The 20,942-nt window shown below is 43.2% G+C and overlaps 1 protein-coding gene across 1 annotated transcript; it reads right to left on the minus strand.

The window, feature by feature from the left end:
- Positions 1-4,475: 4,475 nt before the first annotated feature.
- On the minus strand, positions 4,476-17,549 carry INA (internexin neuronal intermediate filament protein alpha). The gene is made up of 3 exons (XM_060768316.2): positions 16,478-17,549; positions 9,279-9,403; positions 4,476-6,930 (listed from the first exon to the last, which is right to left on the minus strand). Exons 1-3 carry the CDS (start codon positions 17,486-17,488, stop codon positions 6,627-6,629), a joined length of 1,440 nt encoding a protein of 479 aa, XP_060624299.2. The 5' UTR covers positions 17,489-17,549; the 3' UTR covers positions 4,476-6,626.
- Between the last annotated feature and the right edge of the window lie 3,393 nt (positions 17,550-20,942).

The following is a 20,942-nucleotide window of genomic DNA, read 5'->3' on the forward strand; positions in this document are numbered from 1 at the left end:
GTTTTCTGAAGGGGGGTTAATTTTCTAACCTTGAAACACTACATTTCAATATGTACAGACAGCTGGCAAGTACAGGCTGATTTAAATACCTCTCCATATGCAAATTTGGAAGCCAGCTATTTGCCATCTGATTTTGGCTGGACTGTCTTAGGTTCAGTCTGCTAGAAAAGTGCCTCCTGCAGTTTCTGCAGGTAGGTTAGCCTGGCATATCATTTCTCATCAACTACTCTTTGATTTGTGTCCTTATGCTAAGCTGATCTGTAGCAAATGCAGATTTTAAAATAATAAGAATGAAGAAAATATTTTAACATTTGATATTTCTTTTGGTAAAATAAAAGAGCTGAAATATTGTGAGATTTCAACATCAACAGATGAGACAAGTTTGAATCGTTTTTGCTATTTTAAGTATTGCAATGTTATGGCTACTTATGGCAACCCCACAAACCAGAGTCCTCCAAGTCACCTATCATTAACAGTTTAGGGCCGTGGCTTTCTTGAGTGTATCCATCTGTAATGCAGTCTTTATCTTGTCCCGCTGCCTTCATCCTTACCAAGCAGTTCTGCCTTTTTTAGTGAGTCATGTTTTTTTGTGATATGGCCAAAATATAATAGTCTCAATTTAGTCATCTTGGATTGTACTCTTGTGGTACTTCTGTAAGCCTGTTTTTATACTTTTTCCCTTGATTTTCTTCAGTAATTGTTCCAAGTTTTCACTATTTTCTGCTAGAACAGTTGGTAAACTGGCTAGGATTTCTGGGTGTTGTAGGCAAAAACACCTGGGGAACCACAGGTTGAGAACCAGTGTGCTAGAAGTATGATGTCATCTGCATATTTGAAATTATTGGAGTTTCTTCCTCCAATTATCATGTTTTCTTCATTAGAATTTTATCTTGCTTTGCATATGTTATGTTTAGCAGAACTCTCACCAGATGTGATTAACTTAATCATAATATTCAATCAAATTACTACTAACTGATTGCTTCATGGAAAATCCAGTTATGTTTCAGTCTTGGAATGCCATTTCCTAATGAGTGTGAGTTGTCGTCTTATAACTGGCATTTGAGCACTGGCTACTGTTAAAGTGAGGATGCAGGGCTATAGGGAGCTTTGGTCTGATCCAAGAGGACTCAGGAAATTGTTGATTGGTTCACCTTAGCTGTAACCTTTTTTTCACAATTCGTGTTTATGAAACAGTAGACATGAACGTCTTGCTTTTCCCACTTTGTGAATATACTCCAGCAGAGGAGCTTTCAAATATTGTGTGGTGTGTATTGGTCACCGTTGTGAAATCCAATTTTTTTCCTCATGTCTCCCGTAGAACAAACTAGCAAGGCTGGTTGATTTTTTTTGCATTCTGAAGAGGAGTCTGAATTTAAAATGGTTTGAAATAAACAAGATGTTGGGAAATTCTTAGTGATACATTTTATTTTTACAATCCAATTCTACAGGAGCTGAAAGATCATTCTCAAGAGAACTGTGCTACTGATTTTAGAATCAAAATGTACTTCATTTATCGCTTTACAGGGACTCAGTTTTCACTGGAGTTTTAGTTCAAGCATTCCTTATCAATCAATACTATGTGATAATGAAGCCTCGTAATATAATATTGCATTATCTATGCTACAGAGAAATATATTGCTGAAACATTAGCCCGTGCTTTTTTAGAATTCTTACTTGAGCCTGCCATAATTTCAGGGCAGAGAGATGCTGCAGATATATAAATCTTTAAACAGCTGCAGAATGACTCAGTCTCCTTCTCTTACAAGCTCTTAACATTTTCCTTTCCTTGCTCTTTTTATTCAGCTTGACTAATGCTATAATTTTGTGGCTGACGATAATAATGCAGAGAGGCGGATACTGCACTGTGTTTTTCTGTGTTGTATCCTAAAGATACTGCCTAAAACATGCTTTTTAGCTAAATGGGGGCAGGAGAGGTTCTATTGATGATTCATGGCGTTGTTTCATCTGTGATACTGTTGAAAGCTTCCTAAGTAAGAAAAGAGTCTGCATATGGCACATCTTTTCTTGTTACCCAACATTTCCCACTTTGACTCTTCATCTCAATTCACAACCAGGTTATCTTAAGGAAAAATATATTTTACTGTGTCTCTATGTGCCTTTTGTACAAAATGGGCTCTGGCAGTGAAGGGAAAACCTTATTTCAAGATTTCATTTTAAATAAATAACCATTCTGGATAGGCTTTCTGTTACAGCTCCCTCAGATAACATTTATATATCATTCTTTAACTCACACATTGCTGAACTCACACATCTCTCTTACCACCTTCCTCCCAGCTTCCTCCATAACCATTATTACAATAATGAAAGAAATATGGCTAACTTCACTTGGGCTTAGAAAAGACAATCTATCAAAACCTAGTCATGTGTAAAGAGGACATTAGTCAAAGAAGCACTCAGGAGTGGAGTGGTAACTCAGAAGAAACTGGAGAGATCTACAGCTAAGATGGGAGTAATTGTCCATAGGACAGATATCACATGATTGTTTCACAAAACAGAGCTTTATGGAAGTAGCAAGAAGAAAGCAATTGCTTGAGCAAACGCCATAAAATCCCATTTGAAATTTGCATAAGATGTGGGAGACAGCAAGCACGTGGGAAAATGGGATTTTGTATAACTATATTAAAACCGAATTGTTGACCTTGCTAGAAGATTCAGTGTGTGGTGCAAAGCAGTGTATCCCTCAGAACATTCCCATGGTGAATCATGGTAGTAACAGCACCATATTCTGGGGGTGGTTTTGCTTTGTCAGGATGGAAGGCAAATAGATGAAGCCAAATGCAGGGGCAAATCTGGATAAAAGGTTCTGCCTGGCACTAGGCTGAAGGTTCATCTCTCAGCAGGCCAAGAATTTTAAACAGCTAAAACTATGAGTTCTTGCCCAAAAGAACTCATAGCTGTTATTTCTGTGAGTTCTACATCAAATATGAATTCAGGCACAAATATCTATGCAACCCAGCACCAGGTTTTGTTTATATAATGTGTGGCAAAGTAAAAAAAAAAACCTACACACCTTCACATTGGGTGTCAACACTAATTATATCAATTTCAATCCAAGTTGTATTCCAACAAAATATGAACAAGGCAAATATTCCTTCAAGGTATTGTAGTCTGGAAACATGATTTTTCACTATTTTGAAGTTGGGTATTTTCAAGTAGAGGACTTTCCTTCTATGGAGGTTTTTAAAGTTTGGGTAGCCATCTGTCGGGAGTGCATTAATTGTGTTTTCCTGCATGGACAGGGGTTTAACTGTGGTCTCTTGAATCTATGTATTTCAACAAGTAAACATTCGCACACAACATAAGATAAGTTGTTTTAGACTTTGTGCTAGATGAGTGAATCAGCTGGTGTACGCAATCAAGTGCTTTGACTTTCCCAAAGGGGCAAGATGATAGCATAATTTGACAGCTTCTCAGCCTGTCGGGTTGTATAAGCAGAAAATAGCTGCAAAGTGACAAAAGAGATCTCACATACAAAGAAGAGAAAGAACATTACACAGCAGGGAACAAAGGCACAGAGAGCAGAAACTCCAAAGTTGTCTGCTCCAAAATTGACAAAGTGCCCCAAAGCAGTCAAGTGTCAAACATGGTAATGAAGCTCAGCTAAAGTTGGAAGAGGGACTAAATTATCAGGAGGTATGACTACAACAGATCTTCAAATCAACTAAATAAAGACAGTTGCAATGGACCAGTTTCATTCCTTTTCTGATGCAAATCAGATTATTTCAATATTCAAATGTCAGAAATAGCTAACTTGAATTTCCTTTTAAAATATGGGGTTGTTAAAGGTGCCAAAAGGAACCCCTGGTGACACAGTGGGTTAAACCGCTGAGCTGCTGAACTTGCTAACCAAAAGGTCGCAGGTTCGAATCTGGAGAGCGGCATGAGCTCCCGCTATTAGCCCCAGCTTCTGCCAACCTAGCAGTTTGAAAACATGCAAATGTGAGTAGGTATCGCTCCGGTGGGAAGGTAATGGCGCTCCATGCAGTCATGCCAGCCACATGACCTTGAACGTGTCTACGGACAACGCTGGCTCTTTGGCTTACAAATGGAATTGAATTGGACATGACTAGACATGGCTAGACTGAATGACAGGGGAAAACCTTTACCTAAAGACGCCAAAAAGTCATTTGTAGTCTTTCTATTCATTATTTGCTAAAACTTCATTCCTTTTAAAAATATTACAGCTCATCCAACTGTAGTACTAAACAAATAATTACATTATTTATCCTGAAAGTAATAGCTGCAGGATGCTGTAGTGTAGGAACCATCACATCTTTTAGGTGGCCCTTATGATGTTTTTAGGGAGAGGATTGTTTTTGGCACTCAATTAGGGCTTACCAACCCAACCCTTTATTTTTGACCATGCATCATATGTGGCTTTGCCTGAAGATAACTAATGTTAAAATGATCAGCATCGAAAATTTAAAGTCAAAATATCACAAAGGATAAACAGGTTTCTTAAAGTTATATAATCTTTTATTTATTTGTGCCTTACAGAAGAGGAGGAAAGAATATGAGCAAACACTTTCTCTTAGTTCAGGGAACTATTGCAGTCACATGGATAACACATAATGGTTTTGTGTTCTCAAATGTTGTGGCAGAATGCATCAGTACAAACACTTCACATTACACACAGTCTTCAGCTTCTGCAGAAAGCAATTTTGCTGGCAAATTTAAGGCATTGAAATAAAATCTACGTTAGTAAATTTTATATAAAACTTGGCACATATTCAAATGATAAGACTGAAGATGTATCCTGAAGACTGGGAGACCAAGGTGGTAAATAGGATTCTACTGTATCAGAACTCTTCTTTTTGGATGTCGGGGAAGAGACAAGGTGTGAATCTTTCCCTCCCAGTGATTACTCTTTTTGGAAAAGATCAGAATTCTACTTAGCAGTCTACAGCACCAGTTGTTTATCAAACAGAAGTGATTTGTGTGTGTTTAGGTGTGCATTCAGCTGCATTACTTCCAAGTCTGGCCAGCACAGCCAAACAAATGTGCCCCATTTAACCTATCAGAAAAAAGGTCAGAAGAGCAACTATGATTCACTAGTGAGCTTAACATGCGCCAGTGAATGTATTTAAGAAAATACATTACAGAAAAATCTTTTAACAAACCTTATATCAGTATAGCACATAGAAACACTATTGCTTTCAATAACAAAGAAATAAGCAGCTGGTATAATCTACACTCCTTTTTCTATTTGTGAATCAAAAGCAGGGCTATTTATGATTTCAAATTGTGGAGTATAGCTATAGGAAGTAGCAGGTGTCTCTACTTTTGAAACAACAACAAGACTCTGTGCTTCCAGATAATTCAAGAGCGTGAACCTTTTTCTTTTAGCCATGTTTTTATAGGCAGCTATGACTAAAATCTAGTTACAGCATACGTGTGACCTTTAATTCTTCAATAGCTGGCACTATTGAGTCTACGTAATTGCTAATATGGCACAAGAAATGGTGAGAACAGTGGTCCACGGGTAATCACAGAAATGGCTGGACATGCACCTTTCTAATCAGAGTTCTAATGATTTGATCATATAGACTTTTTTTAAAGGGGAAGAATACACTAGACTTAGCTTGATCAAATAACTGGGAACAATCCCAGGATAGGGAAAATGTATTAAGTGCTTCTTCATGACATTTTAATAGCAGCTAAACACAAACTTCCTTATGCATCAATTGAACAACCTTGATCTGACTGATTTGTGCGGTGTGCTATACATCCCATCTTCCTAAACAAGCTCACACATTGGAAGCTGATTGTGCCAAGTTTCTATATGCATTGTGCTTCTTTATAAAATACACAGATGGAATAGCAAGGCAAGCAAAAACCATCTGGCACAATATTCCCCAAAGACTGGGAAGCAAGTAAAGCAGCATTCAGTTATCCATGAATTGTCAAAGGCTTTCATGGCTGGAATCAATGGGTTACTGTGAGTTTTCCATGCTGTATGGTCATATTCCAGAAGTATTGACTCCTCAACAACAGACCCCTCAACCTGTGAGGATGCCTGCCATAGATGTAGGCAAAATGTCAGGAGAGAATGCTTCTAGAACATGGCCATACAGCCTGGAAAACTCACAGCAACCTATCCATGAATTCTTTGTCTGAAGAGGCAAGTGATGGAAATGAAACTGCACTTCTTCATAAGTTGACATTATCCAATGATACCATCAAATGCTGTGCTTACTTTTCAGTTGAGAGTGGATGGCAAATTCGGGGATATCAGAAGTATGAAGAAGCTCTGAGACATTAAGATGGGCAGTAAATGTGTTTTATCATCTGGCTCGGAGCCATTTTGGAATCTCACTCTACTCAATTTAGAAATTGTGAGCTCTGGCTATTATACAAGTATGTTATTTGCCAATTACCGGTAGATTCTTGTCAGAGCTTTTCCATGCTAAGCTTTCAGACTCCAACCCATCTGTCTGAATCCATTAATGTGGAGAGCCTACTGAATTAGTCTAGTGATGCAGAACTTCAGAATATTATGTGTACACAAAAGGGTAAGCACCTTTGGGTAGAGGAAATTTAGAAGTCTAAGAGCTGTATTGTTCCCCCTTAAAGGCTAACTATACTTATATAAACCTATAAACAGGTTATATTTTGGGGGTTGCCATGTTCCCTTCTTCCAGATTTGTTCTTTCAGTTTTCTTAGTGGATGTTATGGTTTCCTCAATCACTTCAGCAAAGGCTTCCCCTCCTTGGCTGGATGACATTTTTGAGGCCAGCCTAGCCTCTTCTTTCTCCTCTTTCTTAGAAGAAAGAGTGGAGGACATTTTAGAACTACTAACTACAGATGAACTGAAGAACCTAGGTTGGAAGGAATAAATAGGGTTGGAAATAGGATTCATGTTGATGCTGGAAGTGCTAAAACGTGTCTCTTCACCTTCCAACAGTTTCCTATAAGATAAATAGAAGAAGAGATCATTATTATGATTTATGGTATTTGCTCCAAATTAAACCATATTCATAAAATACTTTATCATTCATGATAAAAAAAAGTTATATGCAACTTATGCACTCATCGCTCTGCAACCCCTTTGGGGTTGAGAAGAGCGGGATATAAATATGGCAAATAAATAACAACAAACATGGATATTTAGAACTAAATTCCATTAAATTCAATTGAGCTTATTCATACATAGGTGAGTATAGATATGTAGTGGCAATGTAACTGTCTGAAGCCAAAATGAAAGAGACTGTGAGGTATCCTTTCTTCATAATGCTGTAGTTCTACATCATCTGACAGGGACGAGGAGCAGGGCCTTCTCGGCTGTGGCCCCCTGCCTATGGAACACACTCCCAAAGGAGGTAAGATCTGCTCCCTCGCTCCTGACCTTTAGAAAAAAATTAAAATCATGGTTCTGGGACCAGGCCTTCGGACAATAGATGTATGCAGCTTTTAGTGGGACAAGGACTGGAACGGCGACTCGACTGATGAGATTGTTTTATGGTTTTAATAACTGTTTTGATATTTGGTGATGTACTGTTTTTAATATGATTTATGTTTAAAGTGTGGTTTTACTATTGTAGTTGTAAGGCATTGAATTTTTGCCATTATCTATGTGTAACCCGCATTGAATCCTCCTAGAGGTGAGAAAAGCAGTATATAAATACTGTAAATAAATAAATAACTGATTATTAGACCATTCAGGTAAAGAAAAAAGTACTACAATAAAACAGGGATGATCAGTAGAATCTAAAAACCCATGTGGAATTTCAACACCACTAAACAGAGCTTAAGATAAAAAGGTGTTGTAGTTGTATTTTTAAAATCATATCAGTTACATGTTTGAACAGCTTAGAAATATCTGACGAAATTGAGCAATTTTTACTAGATTTATGAGTTAGGATACAATATATCAATATGCATTTTGGTGGCATGATATGCAGCTAGACCAGCGTTTCGCAACTTGGGGGTCAGGACCCCTGGGAAGGGGTTGTGAGGGAGTGTCAGAGGGGTTGCCAAAGACCATCAGAAACACAGTATTTTCTGTTGGTCATGGGGGTTCTGTGTGGGAAGTTTGGCCCAAGTCTATCGTGGGGTTCAGAATGATATTTGATTGTAGGTGAACTATAAATCCCAGCAACTACAACTCCCAAATGTCAAGTCTATTTTCCCCAAACTCCACCAGATATCACATTTGGGCATATTGAGTATTTGTGCCAAGCTTGTTCCTGATTCATCATTGTTTGAGTCCACAGTGCTCTCTGGATGTAGGTGAAATACAACTCCAAAACTCAAGGTCAATGCCCACCAATCCCTTCCAGTATTTTCTTTTGGTCATGGGATTTCTGTGTGCCAAGTTTGGTTCAATTCCATCGTTGGTGGAGTACAGAATGCTCTTTGATTGTAGGTTAACTATAAATCCCAGCAACTACAACTCCCAAATGACAAAAACAATCCCCACCCCCATCCCACCATTTTCAAATTGGGGTGTATTGGGTATTCATGCCAAATTTGGTCCAGTGAATGAAAATACATCCTGCATATCGGATATTTACATTACAATTCATAACAGTAGCAAAATTACAATTATGAAGTAGTAATGAAAATAATTGTATGGTTGCGGGTCACCACAACATGAGGAAGTGTATTAAAGGCTCACGGCATTAGCAAGGCTGAGAAATACTGAACTAGACAGTTGGGTCTCTTTGGAGCCTAGTGCACAAAGAAGCCAGTAAAATAGTTCTGAGGAATCATGACAAATAAAGTCATAATGAAGGGCAAGGAGGTTAAGATATGTGAAGATCTAGTGTCACAGACATCAAATGAATCATCTCAAATGCTGTCCACTCTATAAATGTGTTATTTTCTTTCATTCTTTTTTCCTTTTAAGAGGAAAGAAAGAAAGAAAGACTCTGTGTAACACAGCACAACTTGTAATGGCATAACAAAGTCTCAAATAATTCCTCCACTGGTACTCAACCTCTACCAGTAAGAGCTGCCTCCAGTGAGATAGCTATTGCACAATAGCCTTTTAGCTCCTTAAATATCTATTATGTTGTAAGTCAGAAAAGTCTGTGGTGCAATAGATTTGCTAGTCTTCAAGCACAAGAATCTCAATTTGATTCAAAAACGTCTACCTAGAAGTTATACGACGCTCTTTCTTATTCCATTTTGCCAACTACCTTTTCTGATAAAGTAACTCCCACCAAACCCACAGGACAGTACATAACCACATGGACTTTAATTTGGTTTCCCACAGTTTAAATAGCCATACCAGGTCTTTGATAGCTACTGTTACCTGTATGCTGCTATCTCTATATCCAGTGCCATCTTGACATTGAGTAAATCTTGATATTCCCTCAGGTGCCGAGCCATTTCACTCTTGGTTTCCCTCAGTTCACTCTCCAGCTGATTGACGTTGTCCTACAACACAAAGAGATGGAAAATGGAAATGACAATATTTAAATGCCAACAACATAGCTGAGCAGTTTCACCAATTAGGATGAAAATACGTTAATCACCAGACAAACTGAAATTCCAATTAAAATATATGTGACCACAAAAAGTAACTCAACCCATTGGCATTGGGAAGATAGTTAAGGAGTGGAAAGACACAGATTTTTAAGTATCGGGCTGCAGCAACGTATCTGCAGTGAACAATACAATAAACAAAGCTTTTGCTAGGGAAGAGCAGATTTCCTCTCTTGCCAATTCTACTGCATGAACAAAAAAAAAAGTCCCAGAGAACAGGAGAGCAGATCACCCTACATCACCAGCTGCCCCACAGCTTGTTGGAAGGGTCACAAAAATGGAAAATAGTAAGAAAAGTGAGGGCTAGGGAAAGAAAAGTCATCTCTGGATGCATTTTGGAAAGCACCTTAAATTGGTCTCTAGAAGATTCAAATTTCATTTCACATATTCATACTATTTTGAATAAAATGTTTGTTGAATCATACTGAACTGCTTTTCTTCTTTTTGGTGTGGGAATCTATTCTTTTAATGCTATTTCTGCCTCTTAGTATCCTTATTTTCCTTAAAGAAGCAATGATTAGGAACACTTGAGCTTCATGAACTGAAGAACACCCCTTACATAACATGACATAAGCACTTCTATTGTACATTTGGGGAATATAAAAGTTTAATGAGCAGCCTAAGGAAGCAAAGGGAGGTGGCTGGTTTGTTTGGCCTGTAGATGTTGCTTTCCAAGAGGATATACACTAGTGCTTCATACAGAGGGAAAAGAAGTGAAATACATTGCAGAACCAAAGCATCAAATTGCTGCTATCCTTGATGCTAGCATTAGCTACCAAAGATACAAATTTATATAAAATGTACATCTGTATAGGGTATAAGATGTAAATTATGTATAACCTTTAAACTTTGAAATTTTATAATTAGGAGAATAATTTTCTTGTAACAGTTCATACCCTATATTGGTTTTTGTCCCCCAGTGGCACAATGGGTTAAACTCTTGTACTAGCAGGACTGCTGACCGAAAGGTTGGTGGTTCGAATCCAGGGAGTGGGGTGAGCTCCCATATGTCAGTTCCAGCTTCTCATGTGGGGACATGAGAGAAGCCTCCCACAAAATGGTAAAACATCCAAGCGTCCCCTGGGCAACATCCTTGTGGATGGCCAATTTTCTCACATCAGAAGCAACTTGCAGTTTCTCAAGTCAATCCTCACACACACACAAAAATGGTGAGGTTTTTTTTTGTGAAATGCTCTCTGCAGTCTTTAAACTATTTTATTAAACTCTCTAGTTCAATCCATAGAAATTAATGTGCTTTAACATCAAACGGATGGAACTAAAATCAAAATACTATGTATTTAATATTCCATCATTTTATAAGTGCATAATTTTATAATTAGTTCAGTTTCAGGAATACAGGATAAATCAGCTTTATGTTATTCTAAATATCTGCTGTTCTTCCAAGTGCTTTTCACAAAGCATTAAGATTATAATATTTAAATGACTACTCTGTAGTCTCTTTGGTCCCAATTACAATGGAATATTGAATTACACTGGAGCATATTCACAATATTAATCAAAAGACAGGAATTATTTGCTTATATAACAGACCACGATTTCTAATCATTTGAATGAAAACAGGCATGGCTGATGCCCAAAAAAAAGCAATGTAATTTATCAACTGCTAATTATTTGTACAAAAAAAAATATTTCACTTTCCCCCTCTCTGCAATGCAATTAACATTTGAATGGAAACCCTCACTAGTTGTTCCTGTAATTATCATCGCTGACAGTTCAGTGCTATACATGCACAATGCAAACTCTAAAACCATTCATGCATTGTACAAAAATAGTTTTTTTGTGTACATCAAATGATTTCAAGGAAAACTGGTGTGTAAAGTGTAGTGCAGTATTACCAAGCTTTGTGCTTTCCAAATATTTTGGACTACAGCTCCACATCAATAGGGAACAAAGCTAGAAAACACTGGGTGGGTGGTGAAATGGAGTCAGAAAATCTCTCTCAATAATTCCTGTGCAAAACTTGGGTAAAATTAATCTCCAGACCGTACACGCAGAACAAGTCCTCTTCTATGAGTATTTAACACTACCTTAGTATTATGGCTCCCTTTAGAGGCCCTTCTCTGGCCTCCACACCATCAGAAGACAAGTGAGCAGCGATAAGGCCTTTTTTGTTTATGACACCTCAATTTCAGAATGTTCTCTCTAAAGTGACCAGCTAATCCCAATCCTCCTCTCCTTTTGTCTTTCATGCTGCTTTTCTGTTTGCTCTGTTTTACTGGTATTAGAATAACTGTGCTTTTAATCTAATGTTCATAATTTTATTGTTAATTTTTGTTACTTGATTGTGCTGTATTTTGTATGGACTGGCCACATTGTCCAAATGCCCAACCACCATCTCCCAAAGCAGTTACTATACTAACTCAAGAACAGGAAACATAATGTCGGTGGACAGGAAAAGAGATTTAAAGATGGGCTTAAAGCAAACCTTAAAAGCTGTGGCATAGACACTGAGAACTGGGAAGCCCTGGCCCTTGAGCGCTCTAACTGGAGGTCAGCTGTGATCAGTAGTGCTGCAAAATTTAAAGAGGCACGAATGGAGGGCGAAAGGGGAAACGTGCCAAGAGAAAGGCACGTCAAGCCAACCCTGTCCAGGACTGCCTTCCAACTGGAAACCAATGTCCTCACTGCAGGAGAACATATGGATCAGGAATAGGACTTCACAGCCACCTACAAACCCACTGCCAAGACACTACACTTAGAGGACCATCATCCTCGGGCTATGAGGGATCACCTAAGTAAGTAAGTATTTTATATTTATATTGACTGGACATGTTATTAATTGTTTATTCCATTTTATGTATCTTATTGTATTGCACTTATTGTATTATTTACGTTGTAAGCTGCCCCAAGTACTCTGGGGAGAGGAGGAGGGATATAAATAAACGTTGTTGTTGTTGTTGTAAGCTGCTGTGGCAGTCCAGATGACCTGAGGGGGTGTTAAAATGTCTAAATTTTTAAACTGTAGTCACAATCATTAACATCCATGTAAGAAGAAGGAACAGCCATGCAACAATACCTAAGCAAAATATATGCAACATTAATGCGTTTGATACCACCTCAACTCCCACAGCTGTAATTTAAGTACTCTTAGGACTTGTAGTTTGTGAGGTACTTGAGTTATTTGGCTGAGAATTCTAAATATCCCATGAAAATGACAAATCCAAGACTGCACAGAATGGAGCAGTAACAAAGTGTTATCAGACTGCTACTAATAATTGGCTCTTCATATTCATAGATTCAGCCATTCGCAGCTTGTAAATACCTCCCCCCCCCCCAAAAAAATTTTTTTTAAATTCAAACCTTAATTTTACCATTTCATACAAGGTATTTAACCATGCCATTGTATAATGGAGTTTGAGCATCTATGGATTTTGGTATCCACAGGTGTTCTGGATTTTTTTTTTCGTTTCAGAAGCGACTTGAGAAACTGCAAGTTGTTTCTGGTGTGAGAGCATTGGACATCTGCAAGGATGTTGCCCAGGAGATGCCCAGATGTTTACTATCCTGTGGGAGGCTTCTCTCATGTCCTCACATGGGAAGCTGGAGCTAACAGACAGGAGCTCACCCCATCTTGCGGATTTGAACCACCGACCTCCAGGTCAGCAGTTCAGTTGGCACAAGGATTTAATCCATTGCGCCACCATGGTTCCTTGTCCTGGAATCAAACTCCAGCAGATACCAAGGACCCAATTTAGTGGGGGGGGGGGGGACGGGGGACAGCTGATGTGACCAGAACAACGAAATATTGACAGATGAGCAGGGAAAAATAAGGGAAATTAGGGAATCAATATCACATTTTCTGGAAGATAGCACCACGGACTGGGTAGCTGAAACCCTGAGGAGGAGCTTTCTGCACTGACAAAGTGCACTGCAGGTCCCATGTACAAACAAATTAAGCAGGGATCTGCTAAAGCAGTGGTTCTCAACCTGAGGTCCCCAGATGTTTTTGGCCTACAACTCCCAGAAATCCTAACAGCTGATAAACTGGCTGAGATTTCTGGGAGTTGTAGGCCAAAAACATCTGGGGACCCCAGGTTGAGAACCACTGTGCTAAAGCATAAAACAAGTAGTATCTATTATTCAGCACCATGGACAGGGACATTTTCTCCATCTTTAAGCTGTGTTTCAGGCTGTGCAGGCAACTCCTTTTCAGTGGGGCAAAGGAAGGATTTACAATGTACTTGTATGAGACAGTGATAGTCCAAAGCTGACAATATCCTTTTTAAAATACAGGCCCGTTGTTGCGATCACATTAAGCCATCATAATGGGTAAATGCAGGCCCCAAGGGACAGTTATTCCTAGTGAAACCAGCACAAAAGCAATTCAGAGGGGAAAGAGAAAAGTGCACAAACCTGCTTTCAGATTCCTAAAGGCCCTAAATTCTGCACTGAATGAAATATGCATACCTACCCTGGCAGTACAGATAAGGAGCATATGGGCTGCAAACAGACTGGCCCAACAATAGATGCCAAACCGGTGCTTCAGCTTTCTCTGTATTTTTCTACAGTGATTGGCAGTAAAGCTCAAGAAATGCAATTCTCAAACAGTTTTTCAGACAAAGAAAATCCAGATTTTAATCCAAGTGATCACATTGTGCTTGGCAAATGTGTTCTTAAAACAGGTCACTGTTCTCTCACCACTGAACTTTGTGTTGCTTGTTGGGAATAGAAAAGAAAAGGGGTTTTCAAGTGGCTGAATGGCCATCCATTGGGAATGGTTTGATTTCTGCATGGTACCGTCTTGGACTGGGTAATCTCTTTTGAATCTAAACTTCTATTATTTTAATGTAGGCCCTTCTGTGTAGGATGTGTGTGCATGCTCATGTGTGCCTTCAAGTTGACTTATGGGGGCCTCATGAATGCCACAGGATTTTGTTAGGCAACTCAGAGGTGTTTTGCCAGTTCCTTCCTCTGAAATATAGCCAATAGAATTCATTGAAAGCCTCCAATTCAAGGACTAAGATGGGATCTGATGCATTCATGATATTAAGGCAGATTGCTTGGGACTGTAAAGTATTGTGCAGAAGATTCCACCTAGCAAGACCTGTGAAACCACATTTTGCTCATGGGTGGGCAATGGATGTTTGGCAGTAGACATACTGGGGAGATCCATCCTTGGATGATAGAGCTGAAGGGATCACAAGGGCTGTGGACTCTGACCCCCCCCCCCCACGATGATGATGATGGCGATATTGACAGATAATGATCTTCCAGATGTTGTGTGGTGTCCTTCAGCTCAACCTTTTGCAGCCTTAGCACCACTCTGGAGAGCTGTCTACTGCCTGGGAGGGGGGGGGGCAGCAGACATACTGGGGAGATCCAGCCTTGGATCTCAGAGTTGGAAGAGATGAAAGGGCCCTGGAGTCCGCCTCCTTGCCATGATGATAATGACAGATTGAGACTACAAGGCTCAGTATAGATCGAGATTGACCTTCCAGATGTTGTGGAGTGTCCTTCAGTTCAACCTTATGTAGACTGAGCACCAGTCTGGAGAGCTGTCTACTGCCCTTGGGTGGGGGTGGGCAGCAGACATATTGGGGAGATCCGGCCATGGATCATAGATCTGAAAGAGGTCACAAAGGAACATGGAGTCCAACCCCCTGCCAGGATGATGATGGTGATGCCAATGACAACAGATTAAGACTATAAAACTCAGTGCAGAGGATGGAGATTGACCTGCCAGATGTTGTGGAGTGTCTTTCAGTTCCACCTTACGCAGACTGAGCATCAGCCTGGTGAGCTGTCTATTGCCTTTGGGGAGAAGCGGGGACAGTAGACATACTGGGGAGATCCAGCCTTGGATCATAGAGCTGGAAGAGCTCACAAGGAACATGGAGTCCAACCCCCTGCCACCATGATGGTGATGATGACAATGCAACTATAAGCAGGCACGGGCAAATTTCGGCCCTCCAGGTGTTTTGGGCTTTGACTCCCACAATTGTGAGAGTTGAAGTCCAAAATATCTGGGGAGCCTTCGTTTGCTCAGGATGGAGACTGACCTTTCAGATGTTGTGGAGTGTCCTTCAGCTCAACCTTATGCAGCCTTGGCATTAGCCTGGATAGCCCTCTCCTGCCCTTGAGGTAGGGGCCATGACACCCAACCCCCTGCCCTGATGATGATGATGATGGCAGAGTGCAGAGGATGGAGACTGACCTTCCAGATATTGTAGAATGTCCTTCAGCTCCACCTTATGGGGACTAAGCATCAACCTGGTGAGCCCTCTTCTACCCTTGAGGTGGGGGCCATGACATCCAACCCCTTGCCCTGATGATGATGGCAGAGTGCAGGGGATGGAGATTGACCTTCCAGATGTTGTGTCCTCTGGCTTCATCTTATGCAGACCGAGCATCAACCTGGTGAGCCCTCTTCTGTCTGAGGTGGGAGCCATGACACCCAACCCCCTGCCCTGATGATGATATGGTAGAGTGCAGAGGATGAAGATTAACCTCCCAGATGTTGTGGAGTGTCCTTTGGCTCCACCTTATGCAGACTGAGCATCAACCTAGCGAGCCCTCTTTTGCCCTTGAGGTGGGGGCCATGAAACCAAACCCCTTTCCTTGATGATGGCAGAATGAGATTATACAGCTCTGTGCAAAAGATGGAGATTGACCTTCCAGATGTTATGGAGTGTCCCTCGGCTCCACCTTATGCGGACTATCAATCTGGTCAGCCCTTTGTTGCCCTTGAGGTGGGGGCCATGAAACTAACCCCCTGCCCTAATGATAGAGTGAGACTATAAGGCTGGAGGTTGACCTTCCAGATGTTGTGGGGTGTCCCTCAGCTCCACCTTATGTAGACAGAGCATCAACCTGGTCAGCCCTGTATTGCCCTTGAGGTGGGGGCCATGACACCCAACCCCCTGCCCTGATGATGATGATGATGATGATGATGATGATGATGATGGCAGAATGCACTGCTCTCCCCCCTCCCCCGCGGGGCTTCACCTGGAGGCCCAGGGCCTCGGCGTGGTGCCTCTCCTCGGCGTCGTGGAGCTGCCTCTCGAGGGCCTCATTGGCTCCGCGGAGGCTCTCGGCCTCGAGGCTGCGGGCCTGGAGCTGTCGGCGGTACTCGCCGGCCTCGTCGCGGCTGGCGCGGACGGCCTCTGCGCCCCGTGCGGCCTGCTGGCTGAGGGTGGCGCACTTGCCGCGGAACCACTCCTCGGCGGCCTGGAGGTTGCGGGCGGCCAGGCCCTCGTACTGGACGCGGAGCTCCTTGAGGGCGGAGGCCAGCTCGGGGCGCGGGGGGTGGGCGTGGGCGGGCTCCGGGGCGGGCGGCGGGCGCTGCAGCTCGGCCAGCTCCTCGGCGTGGGCCTGGCGCACGAAGGCCAGCTCGTCCAGCAGCGCCTCCAGCTTGCGCTCCAGGGCCTGGCGGGCCAAGGCGGAGCCCTCGCTCTCCCGCTGCCGGGTCCGCAGCGCCGCCTCCGCCTCGGCCCGCGCCCGCGCCTCCGCCTCGCCCGCCGCCCGCAGCCGCTCCGCCTCCTCGGCCAGGCGCTCCCGCTCCAGCGCCGCCTCCGCCCGCGCCGCCTCGCAGCCCTCCAGCCGCGCCCGCGCCTCCCGCAGCTCGGCCTGGAAGAGCTCGGCCAGGCGGGGATGCTCGGCGGCGCGCTGACGGGCGGCGCCCAGCTCGGCCTCCAGCGCCCGGTTGCGCTGCTCCAGCTGCCGCACCTTCTCGATGTAGCCCGCAAAGCGGTCGTTCAGGCCCTGCAGCTGCTCCTTCTCGCTGGTGCGCGCCAGGCGGAGCTCCTCGCCCAGCGCCGAGGCCTGGCTCAGCTCCAGCGCCTCCAGGCGGAGAGAGGGCAAGGCGGGCGGCGCCGCTGCCGAGGGAGAGCCATAGCCCCGCGGCAGGCCCAGCCGGTGCGAGGAGTAGCGGGTCCCCTCCCCGAAGACCTTCCGGTAGGAGGAGGAGGAGACCGAGGAGGAGGAGGACAGGTAGTGCGCGTCCGACCCGAAGCTCATCCTGGAGGCGTCTGGAGAGGCGCCCCTCGCGCGCCCCCGCTTTTCAAGGCAGGGGGCGGGGCCTCCGTCCGCGCTGCGGAAAAGCGGGGGCTCTGGCGCAGGAGCAACAGCGAGGGGAAGAGCTCCGGGCTTCTAGCGCATCCACATCCACCTTGCAGGGTCTTGTCGAAGGCTTTCATGGTCGGAATCAGGTAATAGTATGATAGCTGGGCCAGGAAGCGCCGAGCGTTACGGGAGCGCTGTTTGCGCAAGAGAGGCTTAGCTAATGTAAGCGAGACCGGAGACAGATAATATAGAAGGAATGTAAGAATTCATTAATGGTGAAACCGTTGCCCTAACCCTTACCCTCACCCTGAACTCTACTGTAAGCCTAACCATAAACCCTAACCCTTACCCTACCCGTAACCCTACCCCTAAACCTTACCCTAAACTGGCCTCGTCCCGTACCCTGACCGTAACTCCTAACTATTACCCTAACCATAACCTTTACTCTTACCCTAACCCTAACCCTAAACCTTACCCTAACCCTAAACCGTACCCTGACCGTAACCACTAACTCTTACCCTAACTGTAACCCTAACCCAAACCCAAACCCTAAACCTTACCCTAACCCTTATCCTAACCCTTACGCTAACTCAAACCAAAACCCTAACCCTTACCCTAACCCTTACCCTAAACCATATCCTAACCAAAACCCTAACCCTTACCCTAATCGTAACCCTAACCCTTGCCCTAACCCTTACCCTAAGCGTCCTTCCTTCGCTCTCCCCACTCTCACTCTGCTCCCTCTCTTCTCTTATTCACAGCCACCTTTGCGGCATCTCCGTATGGCTTGGAGCTTCCGGACCCAGCTATCATACTATCACCTTGGAATCACTGGGTTGTTGTAAGTTTTTCGGGCTGTATGGCCATAGATGCAGGCGAAATGTCAGGAGACAGTGCTTCTGGAACACGACCATACAGCCCGGAAAACTCACAGCAACTCTGTAAGGTGGGTTGTTGTAGGTTTTTTGGGCTATATGGCCATGTTCTAGAAGCATTCTCTCCTGATGTTTTGCTCGCATCTATGGCAGGCATCCTCAGAGGTTGTGAGGACTGCTGAAAACTAGGAAAGTGGGGTTTATCTGTGGAAGGTCCAGGGTAGGAGAAACTGTTGTCTACCAGTATTTAAAAAAAAGTCTAAAATTATAACAGTAAAGCAACACTTCAACACAGGGAAACTCCAGAGAGGAAACAATCAGGGACAGGTAATCACCTCTCAACAAAAGATTCCCCCGGGCACTAACAAGCTACACCAAACAACTGCCAGACCATCAAGGTGGCCGGTTGAAACATTCACACCTAGCCCCAACAGACAAGAGTTCAAGACCTAGGAGGCATCTATACGGACAACACCGACACTTTGTCTTAGAAATTGAAATGAGCACTACCCCCCAGAATCAAACACGACTAGACTTGATGTCAAGGGAAGCCTTTACTTTTACTATGGCAGTCATCCTCAGAGGTTGTGAGGTCTGTTGGAAACTAGGCAAGTGGGGTTTATCTGTGGAAGGTCCAGGGTGGAAAAAAGAACTCTTGTTTGTTTGAGGAAAGTGTGAATGTTGCAATCGGCCAACTTGATTAGCATTGAATGGCCTTGCAGCTTCAAGGTCTGATTGCTTCCAGCCCAGAGGAATCCTTTGTTGGGAGGTGTTGGCTGGCCGTGATTGTTTCCTGTCTGGAATTCCTCTCTTTTCTGAGTGCTGCTCTTTATTTACTGTCCTGATGATAGAGCTTTTTAACACTGGTAGCCAGATTTTGTTCATTTTCATAGTTTCCTCCTTTCTGTTGAAATTGTCCACCTTCTTGTGGATTTCAATTGGAACAGTAAATAAAAAACAACACTCTAAAACAGGGGAATTCCAGACAAGAAAAATCAGGGCCAGCCAACACCTCCCAACAAAGGATAGAGGTGGAATAGATGGAGGTGAAATGTCAGGAGAGAATGCTTCTGGAACATCACCATACAGCATGGAAAACTCACAGCAACCCATTAAAGCCTTCCACCTTACAGAATCACCCCCAAAGAGGAGAAGAGGAGATTGGGCAAAGGTGGGAAGCCCAAAGGGAGACCCCCATCAAGAGAGGTTGTCTTCACCATTGTGCAAAGGGGATTGGGGCTCCTCTGGTCAAGAAGAGCTGGAGACCAATGGGAGGTTAGAAGCAGGGATGCTCCGGTCCTGTGTTTCCATGAAGAGCCAAGATGGGGTGATCAGGCACCAAATAAATGACAGGAGTCAGGGAAAAGGGAGGAAAGAGGTCTTCTCTGCAAAGGAGCGAAAAGATGCATAGGACTTTGGGGCTCTCACTGACGATGATCCAAAGTAACCCACCAGAAACTAGGAAGAGTCTGGAGTTTAGGGTGCAGTAGGTGGAACAGGCATCGGCAAACCTCAGCCCTCCAGGTGTTTTGGACTTCAACACCCACAATTTCTAACAGCCTGTTAGGAATTGTGGGTGTTGAATCCAAAACACCCGGAGGGCTAAAGTTTGCAAATGCCAAGGATAGACCCTCAGGAGATGGTGCAGCCCAATTTGAAATTACCATATCTCTGGCCACCACACACTGCACGTTAATGAAAGCCTTACCATTTGAAACTTAGATATGTATTTCTCCATTTGATATGTATCTATTGATTTGTATTGACACAGAGCCTGTCGTTTTGAGACACCCTGTCTTTCAACCAACTTTATAGAGTGATTCCTTGGAGCTAGAGGTGCAGTTTGGTAGGCTTTGAGTCAGAGAAGGTAACATGTGTCAGAGGAGTCAAGGAGTGTTGGAAGGAAAGGGCTTTAGGGTCTTCTCTTCTCCAAACAGTGGCAAGGAGTAGATAAGATGTGGGACCTCCATGACTGTGGTCAACAGAGACTGGGAAGAGGCTGGTGCTCCAGAAAGAAATCTTAGGGCGCAGCTCCAGTGAAGAGTGAAGGGCTGCTAGAGAGGAGCATCATGGTGCAGATGAAGAAGAAAGTCTTTTAGAGCAAGACAGGAAGTGCTGTGTAGTGTTTGTATTATTATTTTTAATAGTGTTAGGTAATTTTAATCATTTGTTTTAACAATTCTATGATTAATGCTATTTCAATGTTTACATGGAGCCCCCAGTAGCGCAGTGGGTTAAATCCTTGTGCCGGTAGGACTGAAGACCGACAGATCACAGGTTCAAATCTGAGGAGAGTGCAGATGAACTCCCTCTATCAGCTCCAGCTCCTCATGCGGGGATATGAGAGAAGCTTCCCAGAAGGATGATAAAACATCAAAACATCCGGGCATCCCCTGGGCAACATCTTTGCAGGTGGCCAATTCTCTCACACCAGAAGAGACTTGCAGTTTCTCAAGTTGCTCGTGACGTGAACAAAAAATGTTTACATGTTGTAGGTTTTGATTTGTAACTGGTACTGTTCTTTAGTGTTGTAA

Source organism: Anolis sagrei, chromosome 3 (assembly GCF_037176765.1).
Source record: "Anolis sagrei isolate rAnoSag1 chromosome 3, rAnoSag1.mat, whole genome shotgun sequence".
NCBI lineage: Eukaryota > Metazoa > Chordata > Lepidosauria > Squamata > Dactyloidae > Anolis > Anolis sagrei.